The 25,693-nt window shown below is 43.4% G+C and overlaps 1 protein-coding gene across 3 annotated transcripts; it reads right to left on the bottom strand.

Annotated features, from left to right (window-relative positions):
• Positions 1 to 452: 452 nt before the first annotated feature.
• Positions 453 to 19,078, bottom strand: LOC140453223 (M1-specific T cell receptor beta chain-like). 3 transcript variants are annotated; one of them, XM_072547800.1, is made up of 6 exons: positions 18,631 to 19,078; positions 18,086 to 18,403; positions 12,580 to 12,885; positions 6,420 to 6,527; positions 3,639 to 3,676; positions 453 to 2,397 (listed from the first exon to the last, which is right to left on the bottom strand). In XM_072547800.1, exons 1-6 carry the CDS (start codon positions 18,689 to 18,691, stop codon positions 2,206 to 2,208), a joined length of 1,023 nt encoding a protein of 340 aa, XP_072403901.1. In that variant the 5' UTR covers positions 18,692 to 19,078; the 3' UTR covers positions 453 to 2,205. The 3 variants fall into 3 exon arrangements, with proteins under 3 accessions (XP_072403901.1, XP_072403900.1, XP_072403899.1); XM_072547799.1 differs by having other exon boundaries at positions 3,639 to 3,673; positions 6,420 to 6,536; positions 18,631 to 19,077; XM_072547798.1 differs by having other exon boundaries at positions 6,420 to 6,536; positions 18,631 to 19,076.
• Between the last annotated feature and the right edge of the window lie 6,615 nt (positions 19,079 to 25,693).

Raw genomic sequence — 25,693 nt, 5'->3', positions numbered from 1 at the left:
ATTTTTAACTTTGTCCACCCCAGTCCAACACTGACTCCTCCAAACAGTGAATATTAAGACCGTGACAATTCTGACATCTGGAACATGTTATGAATCAAGTTGAATTTGATTGCAAATTCTGGCATTTCCAAATGGAAATGTTTTGTGATGCATGTTTGCAAATTTTGTTCATAAAATATATTTTATCTGTAACTCTTCCACCCCTTACTTCCCAACTTCGAAATGAGAACCTACAGGATTGGAGATCTTGCAATTACCAAATAGGATTGACTGTTTTAACACATCCTATGGCCAGAGAAAAACAGCTTCAAATCAATCATTTTAATATTTATGAAGGAATAAGTTTTCATTTTAAGAGAGGTTTAAATGCAATAGACGAATCTAATCACTAGTGCTTAATAACTCGACTATTTAACTCAAACTGAAGAAAAGTTACAACGGGCGGCTCCAGCTGCAGAAATAAAAGCCTTTATTTTGCCGAGAGAACTCACAATGCAGAGATAGACATCTTTTAAACTCTACACACAATCCAGTGCACAGGGCATACCGAACAATGATCAAAACCACTGACTTTAATCTCTCATCTTGAATGTTTTAACCATTGGTAATCTCAATTTTCAGATCAAACAACAGAAACATTTTTTTTTAAAAAAAGCTATGTGCTGTTGTAATTTCTGCCCCAACTGACTGGGATCCTGTGGGATAAACTAGTTTAATTATTAAAACATCAAAACAAAAATCTGCTGCTTTGTCTATTGCCCAACAATCCCCTTTCTTTCTGTAGTCAGGGTTCCTCCACCAATTCATGTCAATCAATGCCATCAAGTGAGATGTCCTTGTAAATCATCTATATTGTAGCATCCACAATGAATTGATGCTGTCTGTGCATCAGTGTCTGATGATCTGAGATATGTAGCAACTCAAGCTACAGGTTTACCCAGTTCCACCAAAACAATGTCCTTGAAATTAATGATAAGTGCATCAACTACTTTGGAAAGTGGTCTGGTAGTAGAAAATATGCAATGCTGATGAATGGAGGAAACTGGACAGAAAGTAAATTAGCTCGACAGAATAAAATCGCTGAGGTTAAAATATACTAATGTTTGCATACAAATAAAATCTAAGATATAGGTTCAAGTATGAAAGGAGTGTGAATAATTCAATAACCTTTTCAAAGGGCTGGCACAGGCACAATGGCATGAATGGCCAATTTCCCTATTTGTACAATTCTATGAGAAACCAAGTAATATGTGGTTAACTCTGGAAATATAGCAAGTTGCATGCGGAGCACATTCCAATATCTTAAGGTAATGTCAAAGGGAGTTTTCGTTGAATGCATCTGGGATGGAATGGTGGAAATTACTGTGAAGAGTTGAACGGATGTGTTGCTGAGTTCCATTCTGGGAGAAAGTGAGGACTGCAGATGCTGGAGATCAGAGCTGAAAATGTGGTGCTGGAAAAGCACAGCAGGTCAGGCATTGATCCAAACAGCACTTGCTCATAGCTGGCTGTTTTCATGTAAAATCTGTGTGTTATATTTAGCTGATGACATTATTTATTTTATGTCCTTCTCAGCTGGCGCTGCACAAACTGCCTTCCTATACACATAATCATTGTCCCTTTTTATTGTTTGAAAAATCTCAGGTGTCCCCTCACAAATTATTTCCCTGAAATATTATAACACTGGTTCAGTGAGGTTTTTCATCGATTCCGCACCATCAAAGAAGAACAGCAGAATTGTCAAATGATCATAGGAAAGTGCTATGCATGATATGTTTGCTAATGTACTTAGTGCTGTTCAAGGTAAGGATGTTGGGAAAGGGGAGGGGTTGGAGAGACAATTGGATATTTTTGTTGTAATTTTCAAATCCAGTTTCAGCTTTTGGTTTTAATTTGTGAAGACTACACAATTCCTTTACCAAGCACTGCATTCAGCCAACGGTTGCCTAATATTAATGAGGCTACTGTCATTAACATCAGATATTGTCATATCATTTGTTATATTTATAAGACAAAAGTTCTTATTCAGCAACATTCTTGAGGGGACAAAGTAAAATAAAACTTACTGACAATATTATCATTTTAATTAACCATTTAAAAAGATGCTGTTGCATTGGCATGTTAATTCATGTCGAGCTAAGATTGGAAAACCAACTTCTTGCTCATAACTGCTGTGCTGCATGTGTGCTCACTGCACAGTGTGGTTCATTTTCTGCCCTGTTGCTTTCTGAGTTGTGGTGAGGCATAACTAGGTTTGTTGTTTTTCTGTGGGTTTCTTAGTGGGACGGGGGGACAAGCTGTTTTCTTTTCCACATACTGGTGCTTTGTACCTGTTGGAGGGCCACTGGAATCCACAGCTGTATATGCCATCTTGAAATTAGTTGGTTTCTGCATATGCTGAAAGCCAAGAGTACAAAGGATATCAGCAAGACATTGAACTTTACAGTACCAAATCCTCTGTGCCCCATAAAGAAATGGACTGTACTTGTCCCCAGGCTTTCACTCCCCTCACTATTTACCTGACTGCAAGTTACCTTTCCTGTTAATATTTGTTTGCTTGTCCCAAAAGCACTGAATTGGATCTTCCATCAGCAAGCCAGGAACTGGATTTGGTGAGCTTAACTAGGTGGGCTGAATAACTTCATTGTTCCCAAACATGCTGTTTGTTTTGGTGTTGGTGGACATCAGTTTCACCATCCCCTCATTAAATTTGGGGCCATGCCGTGGAGGTACACTCTTGCAGTGTCACTTCAACAAGATACCGGCAGGAGAAGGGAGAAAGATTCAAAAAGGACTTTAGGGTCAACTTCTTTACACAGAGAGTGGTTCGTGAGGGGAATGAGTTGCTAGAGAAAGTGATGGATGTGAGCACAGTTACAAAAGATATTTGGTTAAGTTCATGAACAGGAAGGATTTGGAGGAACATGGGCCAAATGCAGACAGGTAGGACTCGTTTAGTTTGGGAACATAGTTGGTCTGGACTAGTTGTACTGAAGGGTCTGTTTCCATGCTGGATAAGTCTATAGAATCATCACAGAATCCCTACAGTGTGAAAGCAAACAATTGAGTCCATTGAGACCACATGACCACACAGGCACCCTATCACTAGATGTAAGTTTGCTTGCTGAGCTGGAAGGTTAGCTTCCAGGTCACCAGGCAAACTTACATCCAGAACTTCAACCTGACCTACAAATCTTCTCAAAACTCACTAACCCTATCCCTGTAACCCTGCATTTCCCCTGGATTATCCACCTAAGCTACACTTCCTTGGATAATATGGGGTAATTTCAGCATGGCCAATCCATCTCACCTACACATCTTTGGATTGTGGGAGGAAACTGGAGAGAAACCCATGCAGACACGGGGATAATGTACAAACTCCACACAGACAGTCGCCCAAGCAGGAAACAAACCCGGGTCCCTGACGCTGTGAGGCAACAGCGCTAACTATTGTGCTACCCTATAACTGAATGGTCGAATAATTAAATGTGCATACATATATGTATAATCTCTCAATAAGTGTGAATTATAAAGAATCAATAAAGACAACATCCAAGATGGAATGTCCAAGGAAAAATGCAGTGAGAACCCTCTCCTGCATTCTTAAAGTATTACAGAGGAGCTAATAGAAAAATTACCTGAACACATCTGTGTTCTCTTTTTCGTCTTCTGCCTACTAGAGAATAAACAGATTTTAAAAACATGATTTTTAAATAAATTCTCTACCAGATTAGTATCAGACAGATCACAAAGTGTCCTTCAATGTATAACTGCCTTTGACACAATGATTCATAGCAACAATCCACTTTTATAATCCAATCTAGGAACCATTCAATGAATGTGTATGACATCACTCTGTTTCATTCAATTTAACAGATCCCAGTGCTTGAGCAATCAAAATATTTTAGTTTTTAACCAGATCACTACTGATTGCTGCCACAATTTTCTTTTTGCTGCCAATTATTTCTCATCATTATGAATACAGTCAGAGTAATGTGAGTCTTATTGTAATTACTGTAATGATAAGAGTATGAAAAAAGGAGCAGAAATAGGCCATTCTGCCCCTTAAGCCTGGTTTACTATTCATCGGGTTCATTGGATGATTTAGCCATGGTTCAATTCCTTTTTCAAGCTTGTTCAGTGTACCGTCAACACTGATATTTCAAAAACCTGTCTACCTCCTCTTTAAATGCTTTCAGTCATCTAATCTCTACAATTCCCTGGGGTTGGAAATTGCAAACATGTCCTGTCCTCTGAGAGAGGAAATTCTGTTGTATCTGAGTGTTTCCTTATTCTGCAATGATGTCTCCTAGTTTAAGATTCCCCCATTAATGGAAACATCATCTTGACATTTACCCTGTCCAGACCCTCACAATCTTGTATGTTTCATTAAAATCACCATCATTTATCTAAACTCTAAGAAATAAAGCCCTACGTGCTGAGCTGTTCTTGATAAATCAATCTCTTTATCCAAGGAATTAGCCTGCTAAGTCTCTTTTGAACAGCCTCCAATGGCATTATACCTCTTTTTTTTATAAAAATACAAGGGCCAAAACTGCATACAGTACTCCAAGTGTGGCCTCACAGATATCCTGTACAGTTGTAAGAAACATTTCCTGTTTTTAAACTCCAACCATTTAACAATAAAGGACAAAATTCTCTGATTTAATTACTTCCTGCAGCTGTATGCTACATTTTTCAGATTCAAGCATAAGGACATCGAAATCCTTTTGTGTTGCATTTTTATGGAGTCTCTCTCCTTTTGATTCTTCTTACCAAAATTTGTTATCTCACATTTCCCTACATTAAACACCATCGGCTATATTTTTCTCCATTCTCTCAACCTCTCTGTATCATTTTGCTATTCCTTATGTCCTCATCATAACAAGCTCTCCCATCTATTTTTGTAACATGCACAAATATCAATATGTTACATTCTGCCCCCTTCCCAACTCACCAATATAGACAGTAAATAATTGAGGCACTACGAATGAATGTTGTGACAAACCAAGAGCTTTGTTTTTCCAACCTGAAAAAGAACTATTAATCCTGACTGACTTCAGTATGTTAACCAATCCTAACCAATGTTATATATTATTCCCAATACCACAAGCTCCCATTTAGTGCAATAACCTTTTATGTGGTACCTAATTTAATGTTATTTGAAAATTTAAATACATCTTAACAGCTCCCCTTTATCAACTCTGCTTATTGTATTCTCAAAGGATGCCAGCAAATTTGTCAAACCTGATTTTCCTTTCACATAACCATGTTGATTCTATTTGATTGTGTTAAGCTGTTCTAAATGCCCTGCCATTTCTTCTTTAAAAATGGACTCTGGATGTTCCCATTGACAGACATTAGAAAAACTGACTATAGTTTCTTGCTTTCTGACTCTTTCCCTTCTTGAATAGGAGCAACTAATTTGCTGGAACGTGCAAATCCAGTAATCTCTGGAATATTTTGATGAATATCTCTGCAGCCACTTTCTTTAAAGGCCTCTGATGCAGGCCATCAGATTCTGGTGCTTCTAGTCCCATTCATTTGTCAACTAATTTGTCCCTTGCATTAGAAACTGTTACAAAATCTTTCCACCCATATCTTGCTTATCTGTTATTTCCGGGATTTTTATAATGCCGTCCTCTGTGAAGACCAATACAAAATATTGGTTTGAATGGTCGGCAGAATACCTGATTCTTGCTCTGCAAAAGCTTACCACAATCAAACAGAGTCAACATGGTTTTGTGAAATGGATCTCATTTGATAAATTTCCTGAAGTTCTTTGAGGGGTTGATAAAGGGAGTCTGGTAGATGTACTGTGTTTAAATCTTCTGATAGCATTAGTTTGATCTGTGATTTCCCACTTTCCCACCATCAATTCCTCAATCTTTGCATTTGTTAAGTGCAGAATTTACTGATTTTTGAAGGCATAACACTTTGAAAAGGTGAGTTAGCATAGATTTATCTGAAGACTTATAAGAAAACTGCAGGATTCCAGGGTGGCAAACCTATCAAACTTGTGTATATGACATACCACTTTTTTTCTATCATACTTACCAGTAACAGGACAGAATTAGACTGGAGTACTGCAATGTGCTAGCTGTAATGTCAGGATACTTGATACACCACAAGTAACTATCTATGGCATTGAATCATTCATTCACCCCTGCATTAATTGAAATGCCAAACCAATTATTCCATTTATATGTCAAACTGGCAACTGACTAATGGTGTAAAATAATTATTACTTATCGATAGAGGAGAATATCAACTTCCTCAGTGTTGAATTGATTGTTCTGGTGTTCAGCCAAACATAATTCATTTGCACTATCGCTTCAATTCACTGTAATTTGTATTTTTAAAAATTGTGCATTGAAAATTCTACATTTAAACCGATTAGCAAAGTACAATATGCTCACCTCTGCAGAATTTACAAAGTATTATTGTAATAATCAGAAGCAGCAGGAGGAAAACCCCACTCCCGACAGCGATATAGATCCACCAAGGCAGAACACCTGAGTCTGGCTCTGCAAAAGCTCAAAGTGCAAATACAGAATTCAATGTGATGGCAAAATCGCACCACAGGAAATGTGTGAACAATACAACATATTGCATACTTCAAACTCATACACTCCAACACCAATACATTGAACAAGAAGGTGATTTAATCTGACAATACCACATCCTGATAAGTAAACATAGCGGCTGTAAATAATACTTACTGGTTAGAAATATATATGTATCATAAAATTGTCAGGATGACAGTGGAACAATGGGTAGAGGAGAAATACTTTAATTGACCTTTTCTGTCCCCTACTATTCTAACTGTGTCCTCATTCACTGCAAAAGTCTTCTCTGTGACAAACTTGCATTTCCCCATTTATGGACTGAATAAGCTCATCATTGATGTTGGTCCTTGTCTAGACCTGAACTAGAGGAGCTTCTTTTTGACCTGTCTGCACTCTCTGTCCCTTCAAAGGACTGAAGGCATTGGGGTTAATGTCAACATTTCTCTCACAGAGCTGCACTCAACCTCAGCTTTCACAGCTACTGTAACTGATCAACACCATTTAAATTTGATCAATTTCTACTTTAATTTCTGAATTGTGGCGGCAGGAGTTATCCCAAATGTAGAAATATTGTGACCTTTAAGAGCCATCAAGTTTGTGAGCAGGCATTTAGCAAGCTATTTCTCTGCTAAACAAATATCTTATGCCAAGGCACAGATGTAATAATGCACATTACATTGCAATCCTGTTGAAGCTGCCTTTTTTTATGGCTGGAACTTACAAGTTTGCTTCAATTGCCTTTTTTTGAGAGATACAAAAATAGATAGACTTTAAAAAATCTTGCTTCAGCATAAGTGAGAAAAAGGACCTTTGAGAAGGGAATTATTCCAAGGCAAAATAAAGCATTATCTGAATAGCAAATAGGAATCTTCTGTATTCCTAAAGAATACAAACACAGCAATAAAGAAGGTTTTAAAAAAAACATTTAGATTTGTAACACAATGAAATTGCAACTCAAAAACTTCAAAACTCACCACAAAATGTAATTATTTCTAGTCTCATTAGCAATGTGCTCAGCCATAAAAACAGCAGCTAAAGTTATCTTGCAAAAATTAGCTGTCTCTTTGAAACTATTTACAATATTAATAGATTACAATTAAAGATTCTTTAAATAATCACAGATTTCAACATAATTATGAACATTGAAGAGATGCCTGGCATATGTTGTCTGATTAGCTAAAAAAATTAGAAAACTTGTAATATTAATAATAATTATAACAGAATCAGCTTTTTTACGAAGTAATGGAATTTGCTAACAGATAGCCAGTACAATAGACAATAGAATTCAAGCAGGCCTTAGAGATAAACAATGAGGGGTATGATCAAAAAGTGGACAGGCAGCAACTTTGGAATGCAGCATAGAAAGATCCCAAGGCCTAGCGATTACAATAATTGTTAAACATCATAAAAGAACTAAGAACTTAAGACTGTCCATTGATCAGGTGTACAGTAACCACATTGATTATTGTAACACAATATATAAAAATATTGCTTTTTACTGTAAAATCAGAGTGTGTCATTGATCTCTTTTCCGATCGGAGCTGAAGATTAAGAAAGTGATTATGTTCTCACGCCAAAACCAGATTCAGGGAAGATCTTTTGGCCATCCCCCTGTACTAGCAGGTTTTTGCTTGAATAAAAGTCCACTATATGCCTGTATCCTGTCTGCCTCCCAGTTTTTCTCTCTGGTCGGGGGGATCTCTCTCCTACAAATCCCAAAATAGAATGCTGCAGCAAAAATTGGGGTTTGTTAGGGTCTTCACTTGCTGAAGGAAATGAATTAGTTTGAAAATGAAGATCATCCAAGTGACTTTGAATGAAGTAGCTGGTGGGGAACGTAAGCCCGTGTTAAGATACAAAATATGGGTTTAATTCCACTGGGTCCTTTCCATTGGCTGGAGGAATTTGGTCAAAATGATATGATTTTTTTTGGGCAATGCACCTCATTTCTATGCCTTACACGGACTATTCCTCAGAGATGGCAGAATGGGAAATAGTTATTGCTGCAGGTCATAAACCCCTCAAGACATAGAGTCATAGAGTCGTACAGTACGGAAGCAGAGTCTTTGGTCCAACTCGCCTATACTGACCAGATATCTGAAATTAATCTAGTCCCATTTGCCATTATTTGGCCCAAATCCCTCTAAACCCTTCCTACTTATATACCAATCCAGATGCCTTTTAGATGTTGTAATTGTACCAGCCTCCACCACTTCCTCTGTCAGCTCATTCCATACACACAGCACTCTGTGTGAAATAGTTGCCCCTTAGGTCTCTTTTATATCTTTCCCATCTCACCCTAGATCTATGGCCTCTAGTTCTGGATTCTCTCACCCCAGGGAAAAGACCTTGTCTATTTACACTATCCATGCCCCTCATGATTTTATAAACCTCTATATGGTCACCCCTCAGCCTCTGATGCTCCAGGGAAAACAGCCCCAGTCTATTCAGCCTCTTCCTATAACTCTAACTCTCCAACCCTGGCAACATCCTTGTAAATCATTTCTGCATCCTTTCGAGTTTCACAACATCCTTCCTATACCAGGGAGACCAGAATTGCATGCAGTTTTCCAAAAGTGGCCTATGAACCTGCATTCCACGGTCTCTTTGATCAGCAACACTCCCCAGGACCTTACCATTAAGAGTATGCAGCACTGGACATTTATCTAAATTAAGCTCCATCTGCCACTCCTCAGCCCATTGGCCCATCTGATCAAGATCCTGTTGTACTCTGAGGTGACCTTCTTTGCTGTCCACTACACTTCCAATTTTGGTGTCATCTGCAAACCTATTAACCATATCTCCTTTGTCACATCAAAATTATTTGTATAATTGACAAAAAGAAGTGGATACTTATGGCATACTATTAGTCACAGGCCTCCAGTTTGAAAAGCAGCCCTCCACCACCACCCTCTGTCTTCAACTTTCTAGCCACTTCTCTAGCCAAACAGCTAGCTCTTCTTGTATTCCATGTGATCTAACCTTGCTAACCAGTCTGCCGTGGGGAACCTTGTTGAATGCCTTACTGAAGTCCATATAGATCACATCCACCACTCTGCCCTCATCAATCCTCTTTGTTACTTCTTCAAAAAACTCAATCACATTCATAAGACATGATTTCCCATGCACAAGGGCATGCTGACTTACCCTAATCAGTCCTTGCCTTTCCAAATACATGGAAATCCTGTCTCTCAGGTTTCCCTCCAACAAATTGCCCACCATTGATGTCAGGCTCACTGGTCTCTAATTCCCTGGCTTTTCCTTACCACCTTTTTTAAATAGTGGCACCAAAATACCCAATCTCCAGTCTTCTGGTACCTCACCTGTGGCTACCAATGAAACAAATATTTTAGCAAGAGGCTCAGCAATCACTTCTCTAGCTTCCCACAGAGTCCTAGGGTACACCTGATCGGGTCTTGGGGATTTATCCACTTTTATGCTTTTTAAAATGTCCAGCACCACCTTCTTTGTAATATGAACATTTTTCAAGCTGTCGCAGTTTGTTTCCCATGTTCTCTCTTTTCCATACCCTTCTCCACAACAAATACTGTTGCAAAATACTCATTTAGTGTCTCCCTCATCTCCTGTGCTCCCACACCCAGGTGGTCTAGCTGATCTTTAAGAGGGCCTATTCTCTCCCAAGTTACTTGTTTGTCCTTAACGTATTTGTAGAATCCCTTTGGATTCTCCTTAATCCTATTTGCCGAAGCTCTCTCATGTGCCCTTTTTGCCTTCCTAATGTCCCTCTTAAATATACTCCTACTGTCTTTCTATTCTTCTCAGCATTTGCTTGATCTCTGCTATCTATACCTGACACATGCTTCCTTCTTATTCTTGAGCAAAACATCAATTTCCCTCCTCATCCATGTTCCTTACACCTAACAGCCTTGCCTTCCATGCCAACAGAAATATACTGTCTCTGCACTCTCACTCTCTCATTTTTGATGGCTTCCTATTTTCCAGCCATCCCTTTACTTGCGAATGTCTATTTTTAATCAACTTCTGAAAGTTCTCACCTAAAATAGTCAAAATTAGCCCTCCTCCAATTTAGAAGGTTATCATTTAGATCTGGTTGATCCTTTTCCATCACTATTTTAAAACTAATAGAATTATAAGACCATAGAAACATAAATTAGGCCATTTGGCCCATTGAACCTGTTCCACCATCCAATCATGGCTGATAGGTTTTCAACCCCATTTTCCCCCTTTCAATCAAGAACCTATCTATCTCTGTTTTAAATATACTCAATGATCTGGCCCCAAAAACCTTCTGTGGCAGTGAATTCCATAGATTCACCACTGTCTGGTTAATGAAGTTTCTCCCTATCTCCTTTCTAAATGATATTCCCTTTTCTCTCAGGGTGTGCTCTCGGGTCCTCGTCTCTCCTGCCAATAGATACATCTTCCCAACATCCATTATGTCCAGGCTATTTAGTATTCTTTAAGTCTCGATCAGGTCCCTCTCTCAATCTTCTAAACTGCATCAAGTATAATCCCAGAGTCCTCAAATGTTCCTCATATTCCTCAGCTTTTCATTGCTGAGATCATTCTCGTGAACCTCCTCTGGTCCTGCTCCAGGGCTAATGCATCTTTCCTGAGATGTGCGGCCCAGAATTGCTCACAGTATTCTAAATGTCTTCTGACCAGAGCCTTGTAAAGCCTAAGAAATACATCCCTGTTTTTATATTCCAGTCCTCTCAAGGTAAATGACAACATTGTATTTGCCTTCCTAATTACTGATTCAACCTATACATTTACCTTAAGAGAATCCTGGACTGGGACTTCCAAACCTCTTTGTGCTCCAGAATTTTTGAATTTTTTTCCCCACATAGAAAATATTCCATGACTCTATTCTTCCTCCCAAAGTGCATGACCTCACACTTTCTCACACTGTACTCCATCTGCCATTTCTTAGCCCATTCTCCTTACTTGCCCAAATCCTTCTGTGGCCTTCCCCCCCTCCCCAATACTACCTGCCCCTCTTTATATCATTGGCAAACTTACCCAGAATGTTCTCAGTGCCTTCATCTAGATGTTAATGTGTACAGTGAAAGGTTGTGCTCCCAACGCTGACCCTTGCAGGACATCACTAGTCATTGGCTTTTATCCTGAGAAGGACCCTTTTATCCCCAATTTCTGCCTTCTGCCAGACAGCCAAGCTTCTATCCATGCTAGCCCTGGCCTTTAACACCATGGGCCCTTACCTTGCTCAGCAGCCTCTGTGCAGCACTTCATTAAAGGCCTTCCTGAAGTCCAAATAGAAAACGTCCATTTGGCCCCAAAGTGCTCCCCCACTGACACCTCACTCACCTGCCCTGCCTTATTTCCCAAGAGTAGGTCAGGTTTTGCACCTTCTCTAGTAGGTACATCCACATATTAAATCAGAAAATTGTCTTATACACATTTAACAAATTCCTCTCCATCTAAACCCTGAACACTATGGCAGTCCCAGTCTATGTTTGGAAAGTTAAATCCCCTACCATAATCACCCCATTATTCTTACAGATAACTGAGATCTCCTTACAAATTTGTTTCTCAACTTCCAACTGACTATTGGGGAGGGGACAGGGGCGTTTATAGTACAATTCCAATAATCATCCTTTTCTTATTTCTCAAGTTCCATTAACTGCTCTTACTCAAACATGGAAAGGCCACTGATAGGGGGAATGAAGAAATCCGATAGCACTGGAGGAGGCTTTCCCTTTGAGGGGGTAATTAGTCTGGTTGTGTCTTTGTAAGCCCTGTATATCATTTCTCAATCTTCAATGGCATTCCCTTAAGAAGGCTGTTAGCAGGCAATACCTTTCTGACTGAGGTGTGTCCGTGTACAGTACGGTCAGTTTACAAAGAAGACCCACATCCGGGTCGCACTAGTTTCAGAAAGCACATTGACCAAAGCACCTGAGACACGATGACATACAAGGGTAAGGTGCCAAGTGCTGGGCACATGGGATGAGAGTAGTCAGACTGGCACCAAAGCTCACGGACAATGTGTAGGACAGCGCCGTACCTTCAGTACCGGAGATGTAGGTGTACCGGACTTCCACTTGCCTCCCACTGTACGACAGCCGGCAGCTGTAAAGCGTCCCATTGCGAACCGGCCGCGTCTCCTCCAGGTAACTGGAAGCCTCGAACCGTTGGCCCGGCCTCGGCTCGACCTGGCTGCGGATCCCGCTCAGCACCTCGCTGCCGTTCACAAACCAACGGACACTCAGCTGGTCCGAGTGAAAGGCCCCAGAGAGACAGGCAAGCCTGAGGAAGATCGTGGAGCCTGTCCCGAACACGGTGGGAACAATCTGCGGAGAATTCGGCGAAGCTTGGGGAGAGACGGCACCAAGTCAATACCATTCGGGGGGCGGGGGGGGCACTTACCAGCGGGAATCAATCCCATCGGGTTCAATTCCAACCTTCCCTCTTATTATTGCTACCTTCACTTGAATCCTCCCCTTTAGGATTCAGTTGAAGCCACATTCTCTCAACACGAGTTTAAATCTGACCTTTTGTTTTTCCTTTCTGTGCAATCGGAGCAATACTTTTGCACGTTTGCAGATCGGGGATGGCCCCAAGATAAAGGTTAGCAATGTGAGTGGATGGTTTTACTAAGAGATATCGATACGCTAAGGATGTGGGTCAAACTGGAAGCACTTTTCAGTAGAGGCTAATGTGAGACTTTGGAATTGGGAGGGACAGAACGGAGCCTGTTCTAACTGCTGGGGGATTTGTGGGGAAAGGGGAGGGGGTGAACATCAATCATTAAAATGCCATAAAACGGATACAGACTCGTGCAATTCTGGCTACAGTGTGTGGAGTGGGAGAACACAATTAGATCCAATTGAAGAAGTCTTGGTGTAGTCTCTGGAAGCGGTCCTGGGCCAGGGAGGGATTGCTCTGGGAACGGGTGCAATTTGCATTTGCTCCGGTCTCCTCCCACAGTCTAAAGATGTGCAGGTTAAGTGGATTGGCCATGCTACATTGTCCCAGGGATGTGCAGGCTGTGGGCAATGAGAGGAAATAGGGTGGGGTGGGTTCAGTGTGGGATGCTCTTCGGAGGGTCGGGGTGGGCTCGAAGGGCCGAATGGTCTGTTTCCATACTGTAGGAAATCTATTTTATTCTATTCTAAAGTCTACCCCCAAGGGCAAAGTCAGAAAACGTGGTGACAAAAAATGTAGCTGTATTCGCTCCAACTGAGGAGGCGGTGTGATTGAAGTTTAGGAGATTATAGACCGAATATCGGGAGGCTATTTCTGCTCCTGGAGAGTGCAGGGCGGGTTAACGGTGCAATAACTAAAACCAGATCTTTCAGGCATGAAGCGAACAAATGTTTCTACATAGGAACTTTGGAATCTTCTTCCATAAATAACCGATATTAAAACGATTGAAACTGTTGAGAGTTCAGTTCATAAGTAATAATTGGCATTAAATCAACTATAACCAAATTTGCTAAAAAAAAGATATGAGGGACAGGTCAGGTTATTTAGTTCGGTCCCGCCCGACTTTTTGTTCCTGATGAAGGGCTTTTGCCCGAAACGTCGATTTCGCTGCTCCTCAGATGCTGCCTGAACTGCTGTGCTCTTCCAGCACCACTAATCCAGAATCTGGTTTCCAGCATCTGCAGTCATTGTTTTTACCCTGGTGAGCAGAACAGGCTCCTCGAGGTGATATTGCTGCCTTTGTGAAGGGAAGAGAGAGTGATATTGAATTCGGAATGTCTCTGAGGAGACATGGGGTCATAGAGACGGACGCCCTGCTGAAGTACCCAGCTGGTGCAGCCAGAGGGGTTTCCTGTATATGGGGCGTGTTGTGTTCACTTGCCCTGTTCTTTCAGCCTGGTTGCTGAGGGAACCGGCATGCCTGTCTCTGAGCCTGAACAAGGGTCACTGAACTCGAGACCTGACACTGTTTTCCCACTCTCCACAGAGTTAAAAATCACACAACACCCGGTTACTTAAATTATCTCCAGAATGTAACTTGAGAGAACCTCTGGGATTTACATATTAATGAACCGAAATCTACAACCCATTCGAAAAGATGGAAGAATTAACCACAATCTAGGTTTGCTCAGTATATCATTTCAGTAGCAGGACACTGTAACCTTCTGCGATAAATTCCGTGTCTTATTCTCCATAACAACCTGATGAAGGAGCAGCGCTCTGAAAGCTAGTGCTTCCAAATAAACCCGTTGGACTGTAAACTGGTGTTGTGTGATTTTTAACTTTACCCACCCCAGTCCCACAGTGGCACCTCCACATTACCTCCCCCCCCCCCCACACACACACACACAGACAGGTTGTTAACTGTGCCGAGTTTCTGATTCGGGTTGGATTCGAATCTCCACAGGGTCTTGCTAATATTTGACACTGCTCGCTGAGTTATTTCCGTTTGTCCAATTTGATTTTTGTGTAAACGAGCGACTCTCAAATGAACGATTTCATCACTGCCTGACAGCCCCGGGATCCCCGGTTCAGGGAAGTCGATAGGGCGATGGCACGGGAAGATCCCAGCGGAAGAATTCCCCGCAGTTTCACGGCGGCTCCCAGTTCCCATTCCGTCCGCTCAATGACACACGCTGAGTGAATGTGGTTTGGGACTGCTGTCAGGCTGCCAGACCGATTCTGCAGCCCCGGCCTCCTCCCTAAGCCTCCCCACTGCTCCAGGCCTGCCCTGGGCCTGCGCCTCATCCCGGGATCACCCCTCAATAAGTCCCTCTCCGGCCCCCTCCTAGACCCTGTGGCCAGCTCATTCACACACCGTATCTCTGCTTGTCTCCATCTCTCTCTCTCCTGCTCACTCCCCACTCCTGGGAAGACCCCCTCAGCCACCTCTCAGTATGTGCTAGGGGTAGGCGCCACACAAACGCCAAATACCTTTGGTACAGAAGAAATTCCGAAGACACTGATCTCTCTCCCAACGATGTCGCAGCCGGGAATGTTCTGTTTTGTGGGAGCGCCTCATTTCATAAAGAAAGTCGGGGTCGCTCAATCACCAACCTCCCCCCCCCCCACCCCCTTCCCCATTTTAACAATAAATAGCCCCGCTGCCTGGTCAAAGTTCCGCGCTTGGTGTCTGTCCGGAGTCCCGAAATGTAAAGGTCTCTGAGCTCAGGACAACGGGCGGCTGCTGACCAGAGAAAGTGAGGACTGCAGATGCTGGAGATCAGGGTCAGGAATGTGGTGCTGGAAAAGCGCAGCAGGTCAGGCAGCATCCGAGGAGCAGGATTCCTGATGAAGGACTTTTAGCCGAAACGTCGATTCTCCTGCTCCTCGGATGCTGCCTGACCTGCTGTGCTTTTCCAGCAACACACTCCATCCACCTCTCAGGACCATCCGCACTCAGAGCAGAGTGTCCTAAACCTGTCGGGGAGGGGGGGGGGGGGGGGTTGGTGTCAGCACAGAGCACGACCCTGGGTCAGTGTCCCGTGGACGAGCCGGCCCCTTCCCGGGATCTTTCCGTGCAATGAGACTGTCTTCCTGACATTGCCTCCGATTCCATTGTCACTAAACTCTATGGAAGATCAGGAGCTGAGCTCCTGGAAGGGATAAGGGGAGTGGAATATAGGGCGGCGGGGGGAGGGGGGGGGAGAGCAGTATAGGATAAAGGGAGGGGATATAGGCATAAGTGAATGGAATATCGGGATAAAGGGAAGGCAATATGGGAATACTGTAAAGGGACGGAATATAGGGTAAGGGAATGGAATGTAGGGATAAAGAGAGGGAATAAATCTCCAGCATTACATACAAGTGACACAAGAGAGATAATGTTATAAAGTCGCCAAGCGTTTGTGGGATTATTGAAATGGGTTCACTTATTACAGCCTTTAATTATTGTTCACTCCTAGATATAAGCGACTAAATTAAGCCGCTAATTAACGGAGTTTGATTTTATATTCATGTTAACATATATTAATTTTAATACAGACGCCCCACTGTGTAAATTTCAGTCTGAAGTTTTTTTTTATTCCTCTCTGTCCTGACTACACCCAGTGTCATACTGCAGCGAAACCAAGGCATCCGCTACAGCTCAGCGGGAATTCACTCATGATCCACAGGATTTCAATCCCGGCTTCATCTGCCTTTCAGTGAAAGCTGGGAGGGTTTATAGGGAAAGTCTGGGATATTCCGCCGGGTTCAGGAACACACAGTGAGATCCCAGGGCCCACCCCGGGGTTAATCTGCGGTGGAGAAAGGCATGAGGATTGAATGGGCGCCGAGCCGCCATCAAACGGTAATCCAAAACGACTCTCCAGCTCCGGGATGTTTAATCCCTGCTCAAATTTTCCCATAAAATCCAGGTTTACTGCAAAAGGCACGGCTCATTTAAAAAATAGCCTGTGAGATGGAGGAAAAGTCCACACCAACATTCAATCTCATCAGCGCAGATCTCACCCCAGCCTCGACCCCACTGACCTTCCTTTAACACGTTATTCATTTCAAAATCTGTCTCCTCATTCCATTTATTAAGTAAAGTTAACAATCACACAACACCAGGTTATATATAGTCCAACGGGTTTATTTGGAAGCACTAGCTTTCAAACCTGTTGGACTATAACCTGGTGGAGGGTGATTTTTAACTTTGTCCAGCCCAGTCCAACACCAGCATCTCCACATCAGGAAGGAGAGGGTTAAATCACACCACACCAGGTTATAATCCAACAGGTTTATGTGGATTATAATTTGGTGTGGTGCATTTTTAACTCTTCTCGATTACCTACGAGGGGAAACATTCTCTCGACATCGACATTGTCATTCGCCTTGAGCATCTTAGAGACCTGAATTAGATCAACTCTCATTCTCCTAAACTCCAGACAGTGTCAGCTCAAACTGCTCAATCTCTCCCCATAAGACAAACCCCATATCTCTGGGACCAATTTAGGGAACCACCTCGGAACTGCCTTAAATCTACACCCCTCTTTAAGGAGACCAAATCTGTACGCAGTAGTTCGGGTGTGGTCTCACTCGAGCCTTGTAGAGAATCAGCAACCTTTATGCCGTGGTCATTAAATATCCACAATTTCAATTGCTCATTTATATTCTGTTTTTTTGTGAAGAGTTTTCCAGTTTGACGCTGCCATGGAGTGTGGAATAACTCATTAATGAAAGATTCTCATAACACCAGGTTATAACCCTACAGGTTTGTTTGGGAACACTAGCGTTCAGAGCAGCGCTCCGAAAGCTAGTGCTTCCAAATAAACCTGTTGGACTATACCAAGGTGCTGTGTGATTTTTTAACTTTGCCTACCCCAGTCCAACACCGGCTCATCATTACTTAAACAACTTGTAATCACACACCCCCTACCCCACCCCATCCTCCGGCCAATAGCCCGGGTGTGAAATGATGGCAGAATTGAGTGGGTCCCAGTTCCCTGGAGCTGGAGGTCAGGAAGGTGATTAGCAATGTTTTAGGAGTGTTGTCCTGACCGAGTGATCTGGAACCTCCCTAAGATTTGAACGTTTCCCGTCGGCGGAACGGTCCCCACGGTGTTGAGTTGGGGTGAGGGTGTAGAATGGGACTCACTTACCGATGACCAGGAGCCGTGAGCCGCTGCCTTGCCCCGCTTTGTCCTGGTTGCTAACGCGGCAGTAATAGAGCCCGGAGTCAGACACATCCACATGCTGAAGGTGAAAGGCGGCGCTGGCTTTATTCCGGATTTCGAAGTGATACCTGGAATCGCTGCTTGCCTGGAGAAAGTCCCGCTCCCCGTCCCTCCACCAGCTCACCCGGACCGTGGAAACATCCCGAGAGAACGGGAAACTGCAGTAGAAAGTTACGTTGGAACCGACTGTCTCGTTCAGGATTTTCGGATACTGCCCCACGCTGAATTTGGATTTCCCTGGGACTGTGGAGAGAGAGAGGGGGGGAAAAAAATATCTTTCAGACAGAAACACTCAACATGGCCGGCCCGGGCCAGACAGAGGAGGAACAGTTCCTCAAGAGCTGGCAAAAGATTTATATGGCGCCTTTTACTCACCCCCCCCCCCCCCCCCCCCCATAGCCGCGGGATGTCCTGAAAATCTTGGAAAGAGTTTGGAAGAACAGGAGGAATTCTCTCAAGCGAGGAGTCACCTGCACACAGAACCGTCAGGATGACAGCGAGCCCACAGGAAACGGGCAGTTGGTTGCTCATGTTCCAAAACCGGGGCCAGGCTGTTTCCCAAAAGGGATCTTCCCAGCCCTCCCCGACCCCCTTCCCCGGCTTCAAACTGCGGTTTCCAGGTCCTCTCCCAGGATCACCTTCCCACCCTCCACATACACACACAGCTGAGAAACTGTCAGATCTCCCGGAAAGATAAACGCAGAAATGTTACCAGAGGATCAGTCACCCCACCCCCAGTACTCAGAAACCTTCCCCCTCCCTCTGTATAACTCAGAGCGAAACCACCGCTTTCCACAGTCCAGAGCTTCTGATCGCCTGCCTTCCCCATCAGTCAGCGCTGAGGCCTCTCCCTCTCCCCTCAGCGCCAAGCCAGCCCCTGTCTGTCAGCAACCCCTCTCACTGACTCTCTGCATCAAACCCCTCCTCCAGCTCCCTGAGCTTCTCCCTCAAACTCTTCCCTCCCTCTGGCACCTCCCCCACCTCCCCCCTCCCCCCTCCAACCTCCTTTCAGTGGGCGATGTCTAGCTCCTCCACCAGTGTAATTCACGCTGTCCCCCTCCCCCTCACTATAGCTATCAAAAACTGAAACTGGTCAGAGGTAAGCAGTCTGGATTAGTGGTGCTGGAAGAGCACAGCAGTTCAGGCAGCATCAGAGGAGCTTCGAAATCGACGTTTCGGGCAAAAGCCCTTCCTTATTCCTGATGAAGGGCTTTTGCCCGAAACGTTGATTTTACTGCTAATCCAGAATCTGGTTTCCAGCATCTGCAGTCATTGTTTTTAACTAGAGGTAAACAGTCTGGTCCACTCTAGGCGAGCAGCGCAGTGTTTCTTCACCAGTTCCAGCACTGGACATGAACGCCTTTACAGAGCTATAGAGTCCCATTCCCCCCGCCTCCAATCATTGCTGCAGACTTTAATAATCAATGAATTGTTCTTTATTTCTTTCTGTCTTCCCTTCACCTCCCCCAACCTTCCAGTCCATTCTCTCCTATCCCATTTTCCTCTGTGCCGATTGATGTTGAATGTAATATTACATTTAATATACTGTTTTTCCCTCTTTCAGGCTCTGAGCTGTTTATAAACAGTTTTATCTGAGTGGTTGCCCTTTCCCACGGATGCTAGGTGCCCCTGTTGAGGGCACTATACCATCTAGCCGTTTGCCTGATTGCAACTTGCTGTGTAAAACCCCAAAGTAAGTCTCTGGGCAGGTGTGACACAAAGGCCTCGTTATCATCAGAAACCTGTATATTTAATTCATCTCTTTTCTTCACTGAGAAATAAAAGGAAATCGCAGTCAACAATTGGTTAATTTCACAACTTCATCACCAATAGAGAATATATGGCCGACTGCCTGCCCCTCTTCCGCGCATATGTCAGAGCCTGGGTATCCCTGGAGACGGAGCACACAGTGTCCACCAATACCCTGGAGCAGTTCAGGGAGAAGTGGGCACTGCACGGAGTGGACTGTATTATTTCCCCCTCCAACTCTATTTTGATTTGATCCCTGTCCTCCCCCTCACTGTTTGATCACACAGCTTTGCCCTCTGAGAAGGGCACTGCTTGTCACTGGCCCTCAAGAGTTTCCTTTCTTCCTAGTGGTGGAAACTGAATAAAGATTTATACACCTGTTGTCTCTCACCGCATCTCACACCTGCACATGCACAACATGGGGGCTGGGGAAAATATAAGCACAACCACAGTTAGGTGGTAGTGTGGGGGTAAAAAAAAGAAGAAAAAATATGAAAAATAATATACTGAATGAAAGGCTGGAAATATATCACCATTTAACCTGCCAGAGCCCTGGCCAATGTCCATTTCCAGCATTCAGGGATTTGCTGTAATCTCCAGATACCCTGCTGCCAAAGGATTGATAATCCCACTCAGAGCTGGGGTTGTGGTAACTCTTGTGTATCGACAGTCCCGATTTCTCTTCTGCTGCTGTTCTTGGGAGCAGAGAGTGATCCTCCAATCCAGGGAATACCTGCTGGAAATCTGGCTTCCGGATAAATGTTAGATCCTTCTGGGACACTCTTATTGAATCTCAAGTAGGATAATGCTCAGAGGCCCATGGAGTGTCTTGCTAGATCCTAAGTGATGAAAGTTGTGCATTATTCAGTATGTCCTCATTGGCTTTACATGATTTGAGATCAAACATTGATGTATCTCAAAAGTAATGGCAAGGTGGCTCAATGGTTGGCACTGCTGCCTCACAGCTTCAGCGATCCAGGTCCAACTCCAGCTGCAGGTGTGGAGTTTGCACATTCTCCCTGTACCAGCCTGGATTTCCACCAGGTTCTCTGGTTTTCTCCCACAACCCAAAGATGTGCAGGTTAGATTGATTGGCCACTGCTACATTGCCCATAGTGTGCAGGCTAGGTTAGTTAGCTATGAGGAATGCAGAGTTACAGGAACTGGGTGGGATGTTCTTCCGAGGGTTGGTGTGGACTCAATGGGCCAATGCCTGCTTTCACACTGTAGGGATTCTATAATTTCTGTGAATATGAAGTAAAATCAATCAAACTGGAACCAAATAGTATAAAGGAACAAGAATGCCATGGTACACACTGACCTCTGGAGACTACAAGAACCTAAGATGGGAAAATGGACACAGAAAAGAGTTATGGAATAATGAGGCTGCCATATTCTTATTTTTTTATTAAATTCCCTACAATGTGAGAACAGGCCCTTCAGCCCAACAAGTCCACACTGACTCTCCGAAGAATAACCCACCCAGATCCATTTCCCTCTGACTAATACACCTAACACAATGGGCAATTTAGCATGGCCTCATTATTCCAGCTGAGAGCTGGTGATTACCTTGCTGCCTCCAGTCAGGTGCTGGACTGTCCAGGGGCAGATTGTTCCAGCTGGCAGTTTAAATACAGAGGCTCTTGCTGAATGAAGACTGATGTACACTCAGTAGGTGCCTGTGTTCCATACTCCTTTCAAGCGGCCATCTACCTGTGGATGGAGACATCAAGGGAAAAGCTGAAGACATCATGTCCCTCTTGTTAGAGACAGACTCCTCCAGTCTCTCTCCAATCATAGAATTGGGAAAGGCTGGAGAACCCTACATTTTTCTTCGTGATGTTGCTCCAGAATAATCCTGTGTGTTGATGTCCCTGAGGTATAGCACATCCATCCAACTGAATAGAACTCAGCAATTCATTCCTCCTCTAATGGGGGGGGAGAATCTAACCCTGCCCTCATCTCCGTTACTTGCTCCTTCATATTGTTTCACCCTGTGTCAGCTCTTGCCTCAGCTCCTCAAGGCAAAGTTAGGAGAATATTGTTGTGATTCTGTTCGCCGAGCTGGGAATTTGTCTTGCAAACGTTTCGTCCCCTGTCTAGGTGACATCCTCAGTGCTTGGGAGCCTCCTGTGAAGCGCTTCTGTGCTGTTTCCATGGCACTCATCCACAGACTCTATCAACAAACACATCGACCTGGACCCAATATACCGGCCACTACAGCGGACAGCTGGAACTGACAACCGGAAGCGGCAGAGACAGGCCACTATAAATGCCGGAGGAAAGATCACAGAAGCGCTTCACAGGAGGCTCCCAAGCACTGAGGATGTCACCTAGACAGGGGACGAAACGTTTGCAACACAAATTCCCAGCTCGGCGAACAGAACCACAACAACGAGCACCTGAGCTACAAATCTTCTCCCAAACTTAGGAGAATATTGTTCACTTATCTGGTCACTGGTCTGTGGAATTCTCTTCCCCAAAAAGCACTGGAACTGTATCATCCACCATACAAGGCTGAGTAAGCTAGATTTTTGATGAACAAGAGAAAGATTGTAGGGGTAAACAGGAAAGTATATCCCCTGGAGCAACTGAACACCGCAAAGACTTGATGTCTGGTTACTGAGGAACCCTCCCACCCAAGGCACAGGAATCATGGTGGGAGGGGAAGATGATGCTTTAAAAAAGGAAGAAATCGCCAGCTCTCAGCTCAAAGGCAAGTGAGACTGGCTCAAGAGAGGGAAGGTTGACAAAGAGCAGATAGATGAGGGTTTCGGCTATTTCCCTCTCCCCCACCACCCCCCCCCCCACCCCCCACCCCCAGTGCCCACAGGAGCCCCTGCCCTACCCAGACAGAGCTCCACGTGCTACCTCCTGACCTGTGGAAAACCCCTCTTCAAGTTGTCTCCAGGCATCTGCACAATTTGTTCCTCAGTTACAGGTTTGTCTTTGGTCAGAAATATCCAAGAGGTGCTCCCAAGCAAATGGCATACACATCCCTCGACAGCTAGGTGGCTTAGGAACAAGGGAACAGAATAGTCACCTCAAGCTCTTCAACCATGTTGCGATGCTACTCTCTCCCCACCCCCATCCTCCTCTAGCTTATCTCTCCATGCTTCAGGCTCACTGCCTTTATTCCTGATGCCCGAAACATCGATTTCAAAGCTCCTTGGATGCTCTCTGAACTGCTGTGCTCTTCCAGCACCACTAATCCAGAACCTGGTTTCCAGCATTTGCAGTCATTGTTTTTACTTCATTGATTTGACCCCTGAAGCCTGCTTTACCATATGATAAAATCATGGGAAATCTGTGTTCGCATTAGCACTTTCCTGTTTACCCCTTACAATCTTTCACTTCCCTGTTCATCAAAAATCGAGCTAAATCAGTCTGGTATACAAATAGATCATAAGACCATAAGACATAGGAGTGGAAGTAATGCCATTCGGCCCATCGAGTCCACTTCGCCATTCAATCATGGCTGATGGGCATTTCAACTCCACTTACCCGCATTCTCCCCATAGCCCTTAATTCCCCAAGACAACAAGAATCTATCAATCTCTGCCTTGAAGACATTTAGCATCCCGGCCTCCACTGCACTCTGCAGCAATGAATTCCACAGGCCCACCACTCTCTGGCTGAAGAAATGTCTCCGCATTTCTGTTCTGAATTTACCCCCTCTAATTCTAAGGCTGTGTCCACGGGTCCTAGTCTCCTCACCTAACGGAAACAATTTCCTAGCGTCCACCCTCTCCAAGCCATGTATTATCTTGTACGTCTCTATTAAGTCTCCCCTTAATCTTCTAAACTCCAATGAATACAATCCCAGGATCCTCAGCCGTTCCTCATATGTTAGACCTACCATTCCAGGGATCATCCGTGTGAATCTCCGCTGGACACGTTCCAGTGCCAGTATGTCCTTCCTGAGGTGTGGGGCCCAAAACTGGACACAGTACTCCAAATGGGGCCTAACCAGAGCTTTATAAAGTCTCAGTAGCACAATGGTGCTTTTATATTCCAACCCTCTTGAGATCGTACAGTTCCGGTGCTGTCTGGGGAAGAGAATGCCACAAACTACTAACTCGACAAGTGAACAATATTCTCCTCATCGCCATTGTATAAGCAAGACTTCTTGTTCTGAAACTATATCTTTAACTCTCACATCTCCCACAAGGGGTAAGTATCCCTGTATTCATCCCATCAAGTCGCCTCAGGATTTTATACATTTCATTTTGCTAAAGGTGAATACTAACCTTGTGTGATTTGTGTATCAGGACACTCAGATCTCTCTATGCAAATAGGTTCTGCACAGGCTCTCCATTTAATAAGTACACTGCTTTTTTATTCTTCCTGCAGCAGTGAAGTAGTTCACATTTTCTCAGATTATACCCATTCTGCCAAATCTTTGCTCACTCAGTCTGTCTACATCCTTTTAGCTACGATCAACAACTTACTTTCCTCCCTATCTTGGCGTCATCAGCAAATCTAGCTATCATGCAGCCTTCCAAGTCATTCATATAGATTGTACATAGTTCAGGTTTCAATACTGATCCCTTTAAGACTCCAGTCATTGCAATTTGTCAATCCAAAGATTCCCCTACTTTTCCCATTTATCCACAGTTTCTGCTTTGGTTAGCCACCCAATTCTTTATCAATGCCAATATGATATCACCTACAGCATAAGCATGCAGCTCTGATATCATCAAATATCTTCAAGATATCCAAGTACATCATACCTGCAGCTTCTCCTTTATCCATATTGCACACTCAAAGAGCTCTTGAATTTAAGAACCATTTACTTGTATAGAATTTGAATGCACCTGAAAAAAAAAGAGAACTTTCATCATAACTTTAGTTACACATTAGCAAAAAATAAAATTGTGGTACAAGCTGTGTGATTGATATATATTTTAATGTAATTTAGTTTAGAATTTGAATTTGGAACTAGTGGCATGTGGCTTTTTGCTGGGTCTGTGAAGAAGTTTTACAATTATTTTTTTTTAAATTATCTTGTAAGTATTGCTGGAGCCTTGGTGATTCATTTTCAAACATAATATTGGAAGGAGCATTCATGGTGTGTAAGAGTCTTCTTTCCACTGGCGGAGTTGATAGTACATAGAGTAAACAGGTATGCAATGGCTTTTAGTCAAAAGATCAGAGGTTGATTTATTTTTCCTTTTGATGAGGGAGAACATCCACAGCTTAGGAAAAAAGCATTTAAGTTGCACTTTGGCAGGTTTTATAGAAGTTGCACTGAAGTTAGATGCATAAGACAGTTGCTCCTAAAGAAAGATTACAACCATTAGGACACAGATTATTTTAGTGTAAATTTTTTAGTTTTAAGGCTCCAGACCAGAGGTGTTTCTTTACAAATTGAAGGTAAATTTGAAGGTGAGGATGTGTAAGCTCAATTATATGAAGGCTCCAGGAAGCCAATGAATTCTCAAGAGAAGGAATTGAAGCCAGAATGAAATGAAGCGTTGGAGACGTCAAAGAAGAGGATTCTGGGTAAATCCAAGTTGGAGGACAGGAACAATTGTGGCGGTAAGAGCTGCGCTTTTTGAGGTATTTGAGGTGTTGGAGGTGATTTCCTTGAATTTCAGGAGCTGCAACTACTGTTTTATATACTGTTGCATTGTTTTGGAACTTCGAGGAGAAAAGATCAAAACAAGGGTACTTTTAAAAGGAGAAAGACAGACAAAAGACAGTGACCACATGGTCAGTGAGGGAGAAGAGAGAGAAAGAAACCTACATTGCTAACTGACACCGCAATGAATCTGCACAGTC

This window comes from Chiloscyllium punctatum, chromosome 26 (assembly GCF_047496795.1).
Source record: "Chiloscyllium punctatum isolate Juve2018m chromosome 26, sChiPun1.3, whole genome shotgun sequence".
Taxonomy (NCBI): Eukaryota; Metazoa; Chordata; class Chondrichthyes; order Orectolobiformes; family Hemiscylliidae; genus Chiloscyllium; species Chiloscyllium punctatum.
Note: the sequence above shows the minus strand (reverse complement) of the source record. Positions and strands in the feature narration are given on the sequence as shown.